The sequence below is a fragment of the Helicoverpa zea genome, chromosome 15, assembly GCF_022581195.2.
Source record: "Helicoverpa zea isolate HzStark_Cry1AcR chromosome 15, ilHelZeax1.1, whole genome shotgun sequence".
NCBI classification, from domain to species: Eukaryota; Metazoa; Arthropoda; class Insecta; order Lepidoptera; family Noctuidae; genus Helicoverpa; species Helicoverpa zea.
The window spans coordinates 11,966,582-11,983,162 of record NC_061466.1 but is presented as its reverse complement, the minus strand read 5'-3'; the positions used below and the strand labels follow the sequence as shown (position 1 = coordinate 11,983,162).

Here is a 16,581-nt window from a genome sequence, read left to right as displayed (position 1 = left end):
CATGCGTAATCATCAAGGATAAGACCATTATTTCTGGATGACTTATTGTAAAAAAACGATACTTGATTTTATTAACGCTAAGTTAAGTAAGACTATACGTACTTAGACGTAAATTAATTTCACGATATCATAAATTATGCACCACAAAAATGCAGCCTACAATCAGACACATTTTAGATAATTTGTAGAAACTTACTATGTTAAATATTACATTCCAAATTAATAGTTTTTCTCCCTTCTAGTCAATATACTGCCTTCTAAAAAACGTTTTTTATACTATGTACTGTAATTTTAGGTTTATTTCTATAATCATTAGATAGACGTAACGAATTCAATTTAAAAAATATCTAAAAGACAAATTAGGCCTTCTTACCTTAAATAATAGTTTTATGTGTAGGGACAGAAAAAACTACTGTAATTACAATGAGATCAATTACTTCTAAGATATCTATAAATTCTAAAGAGTCTGTTAAATATTCCGTATATATTATAAGGAAATTAGGTTATATGGAAAATATTATACTTATTGGTAAATGTCTACAGAGAAAATTATTAAAGAAATAAATAAAACAATTATATTTACACAGCGTGTATTTCTTCATAAAAACTAAGGTTATACAATATGTCCTTTGAGATGCCTTCCAATTCTTCACTAAATTAATACTCAACGGTTTACGCAAAATGTCTTTTTTTACTAAAAAAAAACAAACATAAATGGACAAACACAATGTATACTTGTATAAAGTTAATAATATAACTTACTATCATTATAAAAAAAGATTATAATAAAAAACATTGTCAAGTCTTTATGAAACATACATATTATTCAGAGTAGTCTTTTAATAAATATTTAGGATTTATGCATAAATTCTACAAATTATCAGTTTGTCTCATATTCGTACATTTCAAATCGAATGTTAAGAATACTATAACAAAACTTTTAAATCTAAAGCTACCTTAATAAAAATGTATATAAAAAATCATCAAATTCATAATCTCACTGTTACATTTTACGTTTTTATAGGCAATACTGCGGAGACCTTACATAGCCATTTGTCACAAAATACCGCAAATAATATAGACCCTTTTGGCCACTTTTTTACCACCATCAAAGTAGGCATTGGCTACCAGATCCGCACAATCTATTCGAATGATCATTTTAACTGAGACGTATCCAGAAATATATGAAAATAGCCTTGACCAGAAGAAATAATAAAAGTTTGTAATTTGTCTTCATAATTTTAAGGCTTATCTCTCCCGATGCGGGAATCAAAGAATCTGCTTCTCTATGCCAATACAGGTACACGCTTAGCGTATTACCATTCTCTTACTGACGTTCCTGCCTCAGACAATACCCAATGACCCCCTCAGTGTTGTGGATAGTGACCCCATCCGGAGGGCACTCCTAAACTATACGTGGGGGTCGTCATAGAAATAATACGGGGTCTCTTACTCATATCTTCATGGTGACTCTGATGCAACTGCTGCGGCGGATGGTTCATTTGCTGAGGAGGTTGCATCTGATGACGCAACTGACCCTGGTGGTTCTCCAATATCCTGTCCTTCTTCGACATTCGTTTCTTAGGAGCACATTCCGGTGCAATCCTACGTTCATTCCACAGTCTTTCAACTAATCTTGCTCTTGCCTGTGTACCATTTACATCTTCAACTTGCTTCCTAGGTATGGGGCCATTGGCTACCTTCTGTTTCATGGCTTCCAAACGTTCTTCGGTTTGGGTCATAGGAACTATGGGTAAGCCTCTACGATTGCACATGTTATGTAGTACACAGCAAGCTACAATCATCATGGCTACTGTGGGTGGGTCAAACTGTTTGTTGGAGTTGGCTTGAAGACATTTCCACCTTGTCTTCAGCTGTTTAATAGTTTCGAGGACTGCGCCGTGCGCTTGTGCGTGAATGTTTGAGTAATACTTTTCTGGTGAAACTGGTGACTTCTTTGTTATTTTCGGGATGGGTGTCATTACGTATGTCTTTTGGGTGTAATGTGGACCACCTAGGACAACAAAAATTAGTGAAATAATTTCGATAGAACTTTTATCATATTTGTAATTTGGCGTATTTCTGTTTGGTAAGTTATATTGCGATTGCGTTCTTCCCCTAAAGAGTGGGTTTTCAGGATCCGAAAATAATTAATGTACCTCTTAAAATGGGGTTACCAACTAGGAAACAAAATCAAAAAATCTAAATAGGTATTTATCATGTAAGTAATGCAGGAGTGTTTGTTACTCAATTTACGTATCAGTATGTGTATCAATATTTAATAATTTGAACTTACCAATAAGCCAGCAAGGTTCTCCGGAATGGTTGAGGCTATCCAGATCGACTCTGACGGCGTGTCTGTTCAGTATGTTGTCGTGTGAATACGAGCCGCCAGCCGTCGCGTCCACGCTTATTATTGTTGAGTCACTGTCGCAGATCTGAAGGAAAAAATATGCATAATTTGGTGAAATAGCAGCTTATAACTTATGGGTGGAGAGGGTCAGCAAGGCAAGAATAGATGGATGGATTGCCTGAGAGATGACATGAATAAAAAGGGAGTAAGTGTTTGTCAATGAGTGACAGAGACATGGAAGTGGCAAACCAAATAAAATTGGAAACAGGACAGGAAGGATGGATATAACTGAAATTCTACAGCCAAATTTTTTTTGTGCGAATAATTAAAATGCACTCAATAAGTTATATTTTTATCAAACAATACATACTCAAGTATGTAGTAATAACAACACAAGCTGGTTTGTACCAAACTTTACGGTGAATTTCTTGATTCGAGTAAAATGATAGACTGCAATTATAAAAAAAATATATATACTGGGCACCAACAGTAAATGAATAACACAAGTCTGAATACTTACAATCTGCACTTTTTTGGAATGGTAAGACTTATTGAAGTGGCTCTTCTGATCATCATCAGGCCGAGCCATTGGCACATGAGTGCAATCCACACACCCTACCACATTGGGTATGCCATACTTCATGTAGAATCTGAAAGGTAAATAAGTCTGTTAGAAACTTCTCAGCAGTAGGTAAATAAAATTTGAATTGAAACATTTGATTTTGATTGAGTGAAAAAGAAGTGTGAATTTGTAAGGCACAAATAGGGCTTTTCTAATATAAACAAACATCATATTAAAAAACAACTGTCTAAAAATAATATCTGTCATTGAATTAAAATTGACATACAATTTACATATTAACTAAAAAGTATGTTAAAATAGTGAATAGGCTTTTATTTCATCCATAAACTCACTTGGCCTTAATAATATCCCTCTCCTGCCTCAAATGGGGGAAGTGTATGTACTTCTTCACAATCGAGGGATGGTTCATAGCCTCTGTGACCTGCAGGACGGCAGTGCCCACAAAGTACTGCGTGATGCTAGGGTCCCCTCTGCCTCCGATGGTCTTCTGGTATTTACCTGATGCATAGAATGCTAGAGCTGCTAATACCTGGAATTTTGGAAATTAATGTTTAATTTTTCAATTGGAATTTCTTTTTTAGTTGTAAAATTTTGAGCCTGTTTATTCTACAAACAATATAGGTAATTTAGTTAGTTTTAAATTAAAATGTAAATAAATATATGTATGTGAATAATACACAATACGGTTTAACAATCATAGTGCTCAAGTTCAATACTCTATTCAAAGTTGTTTAATTTATTATTGTCATACTTACAGAAGAATTTCCACCTTAAAATACACTGACTTAAGCAATTTTATATTGTTGGTTCCTTTTTTTTGGGTTTTTTTATAATAAGAACAAAAGATTATTCTAAAAACAGAAGACTATTATTTAGCCAAATAACAAAACTATCAAAACTTGAACCAATGTTTAAACCCTCACTGAATCCTACAGTTTTCGTGTCATTACATTGTATTGTTACTTTCACAATAAACGCGCTGTGCATACTTACTTTACTTTCAATAGAGAATTCAATTGATTTCGTTGAATCAGGCATCACAGGCTTCAACTCTTCGCACAAATCTCTTGTTAAATCTTTAGACAATCTATAAGTTTCTATAAAAGAAGATTCGTTTAAATCGAAAGGATCGCATTCCGCGGGCTTCAAAACTCTTTTCTCGGGACTCCTTGGTTTTTCAATAGGCCGCGGTGGCTGTTCTGGTTTTTGAGTATGCGACGTATCCCATTTAAGCAACTCGAAAATTTCTGGTTCTTCATCTACTACCGATATGTAGCCTTCCTCCGGTGGTTTTTCGGCCATTTTTACTGTGTATAAAGTTTATTTTGAAATAAAATAAACGCAGCTTGGATTTTTGTTTGTCAAGCACAATTTGACGTTTTAGAGTCAATGCTGCCAGCATGAAAAATCTGCGAAAATTCTTTGCTGTGTTGCAATCTCAAGTAATTTTCTGATTATGGTAGAATTTTATTTTACCAAAAGCTACAATTTGATCAGCTCTATGTATGCGTACTATTTAGTGAAACCAATTATATTGGTCCAATTATATATACATATTCAAAATCATCGTGTTCGCGATAATTTAATAATCCTGAAGGATTAGATACCACTATGAGCACGACACTAAAATACATTCTACAGCTGCTGTTTACGCCATCAAAAATAGTTGCCTCATCTCGCCAATAGGGCAACAAACCTCTTAAAGTGTCTAAATATAGTGCACATATAAATACCTAAAGGATATTAAATGGTGTCACAATCCGGCACGTTGAAGCACTAAAATCGGGAAAACGATGACGTCACGTGTCTGGCACGTCGAGACTGCAGACAGCTATTAGTTAGCCGTGTTCCCTATAAACTTGTATACTGATACCTATATTATTTTAGTAAGTAATGGCTAGGCAGTTAGGTAGGTATCCTAGTTTGGGCTCATTTGATTATGGAAACTTCCCATCCATGTCTCGAATATTCTCAAAATACTTAGACAGCCCATTGAAAGGTACAACTTCAGCCAACTTGGGGAGTGTATCTTGTTGCACCTACCTGGTATAAATAGACAGACTTTATCTATTTTCTCTGAAAACCAATTAAAATAAATCCAGCAAGCATACGAATACCTAACTAACTACCCAGTAAACATAAACAATTAACGTGTTACGAAACAAATAACTTTCAGTGTTAACTAAAATTAACGAGTAATTAATCCGCGTTAACATTGGTTAATTACCAAATTGTCATGGCGTCGCTACGTCCTCTCCGTTCCCATAGCTACACATAGCCTTGTTAATCTAGAACACCACACGAGATTAATTAAAACGCATTACAATACTTATATCCCACTAACTATTCTCAACGGTTTTGCTCGCGTCCCGAGGGAATTAGATTTTGTACACAGATAAAAAGTTCCTAGTAATCTACTAAACCTGTCTTCCTAATTTAATGTCCGCTTTCTTTAGCGAAAGTTAATAGCTGAAGGGTTTGTCTAATGCCGTTTGATTTAATCTCAAGACCTATCTGTATCGATTAAAAAAAATATTCCAGTGCGGGATCGAGGAATGTTATGGTCGTCACTCCTCATCACTTCTTAACCTCTTAAACCCTCTGAGCAAAGTCAGTATAAGTTAGTCTGCAATACTGTAACAATCAAAGTTAACTTATGAAGAACTTACTCAATTTTTGAACTTCAACCAAACTTGCACATTTAGGTATAATACTTACGTAGATATTAGCGCGATCTGTCTTATAATGACCTCGTGACAAACCTAGGTCATGTCATCATGACTACTATAATTGTGTATGAACTAATGAGTAAAGAAATTCCTATGAAGGACTACCCTTAATGGCTTGCTTGATGGACAACCAAGGACGACTAATAATCGATCATGTATTTTAACCAAGTGGAAAAGGTACTTAAGCCTTATTTTATTATCTATCAAAGGAAGGTGGGAAATCAATAAACAAACAAGAAAAAATCTGACATTTGGATAAATGAGTTTAAGGGAAAGTTCTTCACTTATCGACTTTAATTCGAAGTTTCTCCACGATGACACTGTAGCGCAAATGCTGTAAAGTCAGGGTTCGATTCCCGGGTCGTGCTGTCGCTTTTGGCATGGTGATGCACCCGTCACATACCTACCATAGCATAGCGATGTCATTATGACGGTTATCCATGCATGAAGGTTTTATATCTCCCACGAAAATATCACGAGGTTTTCACAATTACACATCAAATTACTCTCTCTGAATTAAATTAGTAACAAATCGTTATATAATAATCTAACATAGCATGGTATCAGGTATCAGAAGCCCATAATTTGTTTATTTTAGATAAATTTTATTGATTTATCAGAATTTAAACATTGCTATCATTCGTGTTTGATTGAGCGTTCGAAATTCGAATTTTACCATCAGTGTGGCGTTGACCACGATGCCGGCATGTCGTGTGGCTAAATTTTTTAATAGTTATTAACTAATTATAATTCTACGATATATATAATCTAGTGTAATCAACTAGTTAAAGTGTAAACAGTGAGTGTTATGTGAAAGTTATCGGATTTATATCTGTTTTTACTAATAAAAAGTAAGTTTGTTTAACTTTTTGGAGGTTAATTTATGGGCGCCGGTTAAGTTTAGAACATCGTGTGTTAGGAATGTTTCTAATTAAAATTGGGTTCTCTGTTTGATAAGAAATACTTCAGTTGATATTATTATTTCACTTATGTTTATCCTATGCCTATAGGCTTTTCCTAATTATATATTTACTTAAGTAAAGTTAAGTATTAATTAGATAAAACTGAGAAGTATTTTATGTGCCTTGATAGGTAACACCCAATTAAAGTTTGCAATTTTAATTACTTAACCCAAACTTGAGCTAAGTAGGTATTTAATTTACACAAAAAAAATATGTAAATAGGTAGGTACCTATTATGCTCGAACTATTTTTATGACTTAAAACCGACCCACTAAAGATTTTTTTTAAATTTGTTGCTGTGTGATTTGATAGTGAAAAGTTATTTGTACCGGATTCACACTCAACCCGTTAGATTTTTATCTTTACTTTTTTTATTGTATAGGTACTTAGTGTAGGTATCTAAAATACGGTAACACAAATATTACAACCGAATTAAAGTTACATTATCAAACAACGGCCTACATTGCGTCCGTTTGGGAGCGATAAACTCAAAAACTACCAAACAGATTTTAATGTTATTTTTACCAATACTTAGTAGATCTCGTGGAAATTATAGGGTGGTTTAGTAGGTAAATAATGTGTAGATGATGTTATATTATACATACCTATACCTATCTATAACAAACAAACTTTGTTGCACAAGCACAGGTTCGGGAATCGAACCTGCGATTTTCTGCGCAGAAAACAATCCTCCTTATGAATGATTTCCTCTTTCACGCAAAAACTACTTGATGGATTTTAATGAAACTTATCAGTAATGTAGCTTATTATCAGAATTATATCGTAGGCTTTTTATCCGGATGCAGGAAGTAATTCCCTTAGGAAGCAGATGAAAGTGACGGTGAAAGTTAGTGTATAAAGTGGTTGATCGGCGGTCCCTTGCCTGAATGAAAGGGAGAGATGGCGATGAGACAATCGTGTTTTGTTTTGAGTCTTTAAAAACCTACCGCGGTTTCAGCTTTGTCCCGAGGGAACTATTGGACGCTGCATATGTCTACATTAGTTTTACTGTTACAATAAATATTTCAGTATTTTTAGTTTAAGTAGTACCTAGTAGTACAATGTTGCAACAAAGAAACAATTGTTACGGAGGTACAATAACAATAAAACAAATGACTCCCTTCAATATACATTGATGATTTGCTCGCAAAGTTAATCATCATCAGCCTTTTTATCGTCCCAGTGCTGGGAACAGGCCTCCTTTCACATAGAAGGATTGAGCCGTCGAAATATGACCACATTATTCCTGAAACAAATCGCTACTGAAGCATAAATATGCTAGAATAAGGCTTATTTGAAAATAATACACTTGAGCTAGTTTTTGCAGTTCTGCCAGTCTCAAGTTCGATCCCCATGCCCGTTCTTGTACAAAGTACAACTTGCATTGGTATGCACACCTTTCTTTTTTATTTAAACGCGAAGGAATCAATTTCTAGTTTGTCAAAAAAGAAAAGGAATCTAATACCTAGGTACGAAGGTTTTATCGGAAACTACTTTTACTTGGCTACTTTCTCAAGTCATTACCTATTCTATGGAGTAGGTTTATCAAGGATACAATTGCAGATACGTGAAGCTACAATGCTACGTGAAGGCATGTTGAAAAGATGAAGCAAAAATGTATAGATGGAACCTTAGTTACCAAGGAAATTATATGGGGCAAACAACCTTGATAAAAATAAAAATTCATAGGTAACTTAAACTTGTAAGTTTGTCACGTTGTAGAAAATATTCTCTGGACCTGCTTCACTGATTTGCAAAAAATCTTCTAGCGAATATATTTCGAATATATGTGGCGTGCACTTGGAGAGGCCTATGTCCAGCAGTGGACTGCGAAAGGCTGATGATGATGATGATGATGAATATATTTCTGCTCAAGTTTTACTAAGCTACGTATTTATGAGTTTGGGACACGGGTGAAACCGCGGGAATAAACAAGTTATAAATATAGAAATATAAAAAAAAAGTTTATGACCCACCCAGACATGTCTACAAACAACGCACTTAACAACACATTATCGGTTTTGATAACACAAAAATCGTGGAACGTCAAAAAACACGAAGTTCAAATATTTGTCGTAATCACACACTGTCTACATGCTTGGCGCCGGTTACCATCATGTACCTATGTGCCTAGATTCTATAGGGTATGAGTAATACCTACCTGATAGTATGTACTAGTATGTATCTACATCATCATCCTCCGAGCCTTTTTCACAACTATGTTGGGGTCGGCTTCCAGTCCCACCGGATGTAGCTGAGTACCAGTGTTTTAAAAGGAGCGACTGCCCTATCTGACCCCCTCAATCCGGGCAACCCAATACCCCTTGGTTAGACTGGACTGGTTAGAATGTACGTAGGTATCTTCATTTACATTGAAACATTACCGCGACTTTTCTCGTGTCCTGGCAGCCATTGCAAACGCAAAATGCCCTTAGCCATACGGTAGTGTGCACGGACAAGGGAGTAAAGCTAAATATTTAAACCTTCATTTCAATCGGTTCTTTACTTTTTCCAGGAATGTCCGATAGACAGACATAGAAAGTTACTTGCGAATTTCTTATATTACTTACTAATGATTTTAGTACGAGACTAAAGTCTCTTATCTCAGCATAATGCAGCAAAATGAAAGCTGTTTGATAATGTCTCTTCAAAGTTCAAACACCCCTGACTTTATCAGCTAACGAGTTGATGTGTCCACAGCTTCATACGAGATCAATCTCTGTCTAGCACTAACATATGAGTAAATGCTATTTATAAACACAGACTCATTGTGATAGTAAACTAACGCAAATGTCTGGGTTTGCGGGATTGTTCGAAAGAGCTTAGAAGGGCCCTAGAATTAACAAATGTATGTTTAGTCAAATCTGACAGTCTCCCACAAATATTGATTTTCCGAGATGTTTGAGAAGATGCTGAAAAATATTCTGTCACAATTATGAAAGTTTCTGATTTACGATATTCCTAAAAGTTAATTAGTTTTAATCGTCCTCAAAATGATCACTCCAAATCAGCGCATGAAAACCTAGTCTGTAAAACAGCAAAACTGAAAACTAAATCAAACAAGAGAAATATTAAAGTCTATTCTAAGAAAAACGTAAAGCTCAATATATCCATCATCTAAACAAAATTATGAAATATGATAACATACAACACCTGGATTTCTTCGGAGTATGTTTATATGTCCATTATCACGTTGAAATGAACGATCAACAGAACTCCACGATTGGCCTTCAAGTATTACGTAGTCTACTTTTATGTTTACATATTTTATTGGACCTTAACTGAGACGGTTTGTGACAGTTGCAGTTTTTGTTTTGGGAGCTATTATTACGTTAGAAACTCGCCTAATATTTGCAAATCGATCATGTATTTTATAGTATTTGTCCCGTGGGAACTACTCTAATCTCTTGGAAAAAAAGTTACTTATAATGCTTTTATTTGTAGACTTCTTCGGTACCTAACTAGGACTCAAATCAGATCCGTATTTCCTTTCTGGGTTGGGTGACAACTATCTCGTCAAATCTGGCCGGCGGGCGTGATATGCCCTTCGGTCTCATGGAGGGCTTGGACCGCGGAATTTGCCCTAATGCATTTTCATGACTGGACCATTTTTTCCGAAATACTTACTGAACTGAGGGTCAAGTAACTAACTGAGCTAAATTCGGTAGTTAGATTTACGTACGTCCGGAAGGAACGACTCCATGCACCCGTATAAGAACTCTGTAAACTGCATAGGTCCTTTCTCAGGATGTGTGAACCGAATATTTAATTTAAGTCGATTCAGTAACATTGGTGCCTAACCTTGAACACCGAAGACATCTAGATATACAGTTTTAAAAACGTGTTTGTTTTGTTATACATTTATAAGCACGTTTTCTGAATCCATTATCATTTTTTTGTGATAATACTTATCTACACACACGTGTATGATAATCATATAAAATTAATCTATGATCAATTTGTGTAGTCGTCATAATTACATCACTTGTTATTATGAAAACATCTTCAACTTCACATCAACTGGGAAAAAAACTATCAAAAAACTGGGCAAGTGAGAGTCGGACTTGCATACTTTTTTTCAAATAAAGAGTTTTCTATAGGGTGCTAATTAAACAGGCTTCTTTTTAATATCATTATTCGCCCAAAAAATTGTATGTTGCCTTCTAAATTACTAAGTCAGCCATAATTATTAAAGCGTCGAGCATCTAAATAATACTATCTTAGCCACGAGTTATCTTCCACTCTAAATACAACTCAGCATGATGGTTATTTTTTTGCATCTAAATTTGTAGCATGCATTCTAACAGTAAACTTCTTAAATACTATTAAGTGACATCATAAAAATATTTAACTCGTACCTACTGCGTTTTTTGTTTAAAATATAACATATCCCATATTAATTGACCCAGCATGGAAGTCAGCATGCAACATGCAGCAAGCATGGCTTCTGTCACGGCTCCGGCGGTCCCATGCGAGCTTATCGTCGCAGATGGTTTTCACGCTCACCACCGCAGCTTCGGCTTGCTGGCCGGCTCTGCCGGCCAGCCTCAGCCGCGGCGGCGAGCGCTGAAACTACCTGCGCCTCAGCTCGCAGGCCGCCTCGCCCCTCCGCGCCTACGCGGTTTTGAATTGCACTCTAGGGGTAGGGCAGACAAGACTACGTGGAGTCGGTTTTGCAGCTATTCGTTTTCGTCACTAACTTCAATTTTTAATACAATGGTTTTTAATTGAAGGTTATAAATGGCAATATGCTAAATAAAATGAATCCAAATTAAATTCTACCATCAAAAAAAAAACGAGCCAAGAACGTTTTTCTTGGCTCGTTTTTGGAAAAATGAGGCCTAGTTAGTAAATTAGATGACAATGTATAAATAAGAAGGACAAGTTACAATAATTGATGATCTTTTATTGAAGCTTTCTAGTAGATGGCGTTGTAAAAAAGACGAATTAGTTTATTAGAGGCTATGTCATTTCCTCGTTGCTTAGTTATAAAATTAGAAGTTTAATGATGTGTCCAATAAATAATTTTGTGGCTACACTTATTATTTCCCTTTTCTATATACCTAAACGTGGTACTGATCTGACTATTTGTGTCATTAAAGCTTCCACATCGTTCCCTTCTGTTTGTGTGCAGGTCTCAGTACTTCAAAAGTACCCTGTATGCTCTAAACGCCATTATTAGATTCAATAATCAGTCAAACTTCATAAAAAGCAGTGAACCTGTGGAAATGTTCACAAGGGAGGCAGCTAGATTCAAAATTATAGTCTGCTATCTTTAATCCAGTACTTGGACACATGGAACACTAAGCTTACCTACGCAGTACAGTCGTCACGCTTGACACAAAGGGGGTGTGAACAGACATTACCATACCCGAAATGACTCATAACGGTACCCTAAAACATAATAAAAACTTGTGAATATTCAAAAGATTCCGGAACGCCAGATGTCATGATACATGACCGTTCCCGAAATTGCTCTATTAACAATATCAGCATATAACAGATGTTTATACCTAGGTTCCTTTAAAGTTATTCTTGCTTAGACTGTCATGATTTTATTGTTGTGATAGATAGGTTGTACTTGTGTGGTGGTCAACAGGTGCCATATTAGTTTTAACTACAAACATGAACACTTGACTGTCCATATTAGGTTCTAGAACGACCTTTACCAAGTTTGTAAAACAGAGTGAGAGCTAAACTTCAGTTGTTTCTATTGATACAATTAATGTAGCTGTAAATTTCTTTATATTCTCTAAAAAACTGTTGATTATTTGCGATAAAACAGTTTAAGCTAAGTCTTCAAAGAAAACCCTAGACATATTTTTACAGCAAAATACTTTACTTTGATAGACTGCCCCCTGCTTGATGGAATTTAACAATAAGTATCCACAATCAATCCATACTCATAAAACGTGATATTACGCAAACATACATAAGTAGGTAAACATACATACGTAATTCTGAAATAGGATCTATTTCGGTAGCAAACGCAGGCCACCTGTGGACCTCCACATCCTATAGTAGGCGCATATGTAAGGCATGAATGCAACGATGATCTCACGCCACAATTACTAATCTTCATAGTAAACGCCGTGATTATGCCAAGGTTCATTCATTGTTGTCGATCCACGAGGATTTTATTCAGATCTTAGATAATAGTAACCTACCTAATTATCAACAATAGGTTTAAATGCTTATCAAACAGAGAACGCAATTAGAAACATTCCGTAACAGATAAATTAATTGTCTCTATCTCAACACATTTGAAGGAATTCTAAAACATTGAATTGTAAACGCAAAATAATAATTGTTATTTTTTATTTCCAGAACATCAAAATCTACAAATAAAATCAACGTTATGTAATCAACAGAAACAATGGTTGAAACAAAGGAAGTCGAGAAAGCTAAAGAAGAATCAAACAATGGACATACAAACATCCTTAACAATACAGATATAAACACAATTAACTCTATTAAGTCAGAAGATAAGGATATAATCGCCCAGTATACAAGGGAGGGCTCAGAGTCACCTGTCGAGAGGGTCAAGTTCGCAGGACTAGATGATAATGATAGTATATGTTCAGATGATAGCAATAATGCTGAATTACCTCCCATACCTGATGGAGGCTGGGGCTGGGTAGTCGTAGCCGCAGCGTTCCTTGTATCAGCATGTGCCGACGGCCTGGCATTCTCCTTCGGTCTTCTACATGAAGAGTTCACATCATATTTCGAAACCACGCAATCAAAAACATCATTGATTGGAAGTCTTTTTATAGCCACTCCACTATTAGCCGGGCCGATCATGAGTGCGTTAGTAGATCGATACGGATGCCGAATTATGACAATGATCGCTGGAGTGCTGTCTACTATTGGATTCCTATTAGCTGCTATTAGTAATTCAGTAGAAATGTTATGTCTGACTTTTGGGTTCATTAGCGGGTTAGCGATGGGTATTTTATACGTGACTGCTGTAGTTTCGGTAGCATTTTGGTTTGATAAGAGAAGAAATTTAGCTGTATCCCTAGCTTCGTGCGGCATAGGTTTTGGTACGCTTATTTATTCACCAATGACTCATTATTTCTTAGAAATATACGATTGGAGAAATACTATTGTTTTATTAGCTGGTACTTTACTTAATATGTGTGTATGCGGTGCTTTAATGAAGAATCCAGAGTGGTTAGAAATTAAGCAGAAACGAGAGCGAAAGCTTTCTAAGGCTAGGTCTAGGAGATCATCCAGTGCCGGTTCCACTGGATCAAGATCCATTGGAGGAGAATCGGCATACTTAGACTCAGAAGAGTTGAAAACTTTACTTGAAAGTGGGAAGAGTCCCGAATATATTTTAGCGACGTTAGCAACAAGCATTGCTGAAGCAGAAGAATTAGAAGCGACGACACAAGCGAATGCAGAACAAGCGAGAGACAAGAGAAGAATGCATTCAGCTATACATTTACCGACATTTGTACAACAGAATGAAAAGGTAAGTCATTATGAAATAGAAAACTTTGTCCCTATGTCATAAAATCGAGACAATAGCGATATGACGATAAAATTACACGTTTAATATAAATATAATCTTTTACCTACTTTTATAGTGACAAACACATTACCGAATATTCTCTTTTAATATTTTATCGTTTTACAGGTTCCAACTGAAGTAATCGAAAAGTTAATGAAAAACAAACGGCTGTATAACATAATACTACAAAATTACCCTGACGTGATTACTCGGAGACATTCAGAGGTCAACTTGAACGTTGAGAATCCAGAAGACGTTCGAGAACCCGCAAAATTACCTGTAGAAATAAAGGCAAAGAAACCTAAAGATGGAGCTGAAGGTGATGCTAAGAAAACTGAAACAGAACCTCCGAAGACTGAAACAGCAAAAGTGAATACAAACAAAAATGAGCCAGTGAGGACTGAAACAGGGAAATCAAATACAAACATCAATTCAACAAAACAGAAAGTTACTCAAAAAGATTCAAAGACTCCGCAACAGCAACAACCGTTGCAGCCGAGTTGGTTCCGACAGATATCGACTACAGATCATCACTACTTGAGAGATGTGCCGTTGTATAGGAACACGATGATGCATCGAGGTGCTATGATGTCGATAACTAGGTATAAGCTGAGAGCTTCATCATTACCTGATATGTATAGAAACTCTTCATGGTCTCTTTATTCTGAATCTGATGATGAAATGGTAAGTTCTTCAGCATTTTTTATATAATGAAAATTATCATCTCTTGGTTAAACTTTTATTTCTTTTGTCTATTGCAGAGATGGTATCACCGCTTCGGGCAAACAATGAAATCCATGTTTGACTTCAAAATGTTCACTGAGTTCCATTTCTTGATGTTCAACTTGTCCTCACTGATTCTCTCCGTGTGGTTCATCGTGCCATACTTCTTCCTCAATTCTTATATGAATGAAATGAACGTGGAAGGTGGGCCGATGATGATCGCTATCATTGGAGTCGCTAGCAGTATTGGAATTGTAAGTTTCTTCTTTTACCTACTTATCATATGCCACAACTGATTGCAATGTCATTACCTTAAAGGCAATGTAAAATTACTGGACGAAGTATTCTAAAATCTGTTTGTTGAGCCACAAAAGAAATGTTTTGATTTTAACTTTTCATAATTACATAGTTTGACATTAATAAGATTACAGCATATATCAATGTTTGATTTGGCTTCCCTTTTTTTCGTTTTCCAGGTAGCTCTCGGTTGGGCAGGAGATCAACCGTGGGTGAACGTGACTAAAACATACGCTGTCTGCCTCATCATCTGCGGCGCGTCCGTAGCCGTATATCCCTTCTTCATCACCAACTACTGGGTCCTGGCAGTCATCTCAGCAGTCTTCGGTCTTTCCTTCGCCAGTTCCTACTCGTATACTCCAACTATCCTTATGGAGTTGATGCCTATTGATCACTTTACGGTGGCGTATGGACTGATCCTGTTGAGTCAGGGTATTGGACATCTTGTTGGACCGCCTATTGGAGGTAAGAATTTTGATTGATAAGTAAGGATAGTAATTTAATTGGAATTTTGACGCACCTGAGCTTTTATAAAACCATTCTTTAATAGGGGTTAACTTAAAAACAATATTGTGTTTGATAGTGATTTTAGCTGGGAATTTATTACGTTTCTTCTAGTTAACCTACCTAGTTACCTAGCAAAAACACATGGGAAGTGAGCGTTTTGGAAGCTGTAGGTATTTTGATGACGTTCCAAAAACTTTGAGTATACATATTCATCATATACAAGATCATCAAACCAAGTTTATTATTCTTTAAAAAGTTCTTGTCGAAAATAGTCTTGAACATAGAAATACTTCAGAAGCTCTTATTATAACTTCTTCATTCCCAGGTATGCTATACGATCTCACCGGGTCCTGGGACCTGACGTTCTACATGGGCGGAATATGGCTAGTCATCTCTGGTCTGTGTGTGGGTGTGATCGCATACACGAAGGATTTGCGTCTGTGTGGGTCATCGCCTCTGATGAAGGAGGCAGAAGAAGCTAGAACTGAGAATGGTCCTACTGACGTGTGATGATCATGCGTAATAAATTACTTTAAATGTTCTAGCTTGCCTTTTTTTGACAGTTCCTTCTAATTATTTTGATTATTTGGTTTTGTTTCAGTAGAAGTTTAATGCATGCTGGGAGCTTATCTCACAATTTTTCAGATTCTCTTTTTAATAATTTGGGGGTACTGATTTAAAGAATACCTATTAAAATTAATTAAGTTACATGGCCCTTGTAAGGCATCTGAATAGGCCCCCAAAGTAGTAACTATTTACTAATCTGTGTCCAAAGTTCCGATAGATTGGGAGGCTTATTTCTTTGGCTATTGTTTGTGTGTTAAAATCATCTAACACTATTTCAAACACTGTTATAACGGTACACAAATATGACCTTCTTCAAGCGCATTGACACCGCTGCTTAATTT

At 36.0% G+C, this 16,581-nt stretch overlaps 2 protein-coding genes across 2 annotated transcripts; one reads left to right on the top strand and one right to left on the bottom strand.

Moving 5' to 3' along the window:
- Positions 1–575: 575 nt before the first annotated feature.
- LOC124637046 (putative nuclease HARBI1) lies at positions 576–4,312 on the bottom strand. Its single transcript, XM_047173363.1, has 5 exons — positions 3,930–4,312; positions 3,269–3,465; positions 2,874–3,003; positions 2,297–2,438; positions 576–2,014 (listed from the first exon to the last, which is right to left on the bottom strand). The coding sequence occupies exons 1-5, from the start codon at positions 4,236–4,238 to the stop codon at positions 1,368–1,370; spliced, it is 1,425 nt and encodes a 474-aa protein (XP_047029319.1). The 5' UTR covers positions 4,239–4,312; the 3' UTR covers positions 576–1,367.
- Positions 4,313–6,332: 2,020 nt separating this feature from the next.
- On the top strand, positions 6,333–16,214 carry LOC124636984 (monocarboxylate transporter 14-like). Its single transcript, XM_047173284.1, has 6 exons — positions 6,333–6,516; positions 12,955–14,107; positions 14,273–14,830; positions 14,908–15,123; positions 15,346–15,631; positions 15,999–16,214. Exons 2-6 carry the CDS (start codon positions 13,004–13,006, stop codon positions 16,181–16,183), a joined length of 2,349 nt encoding a protein of 782 aa, XP_047029240.1. The 5' UTR covers positions 6,333–6,516; positions 12,955–13,003; the 3' UTR covers positions 16,184–16,214.
- The last annotated feature ends 367 nt before the right edge of the window (positions 16,215–16,581 follow it).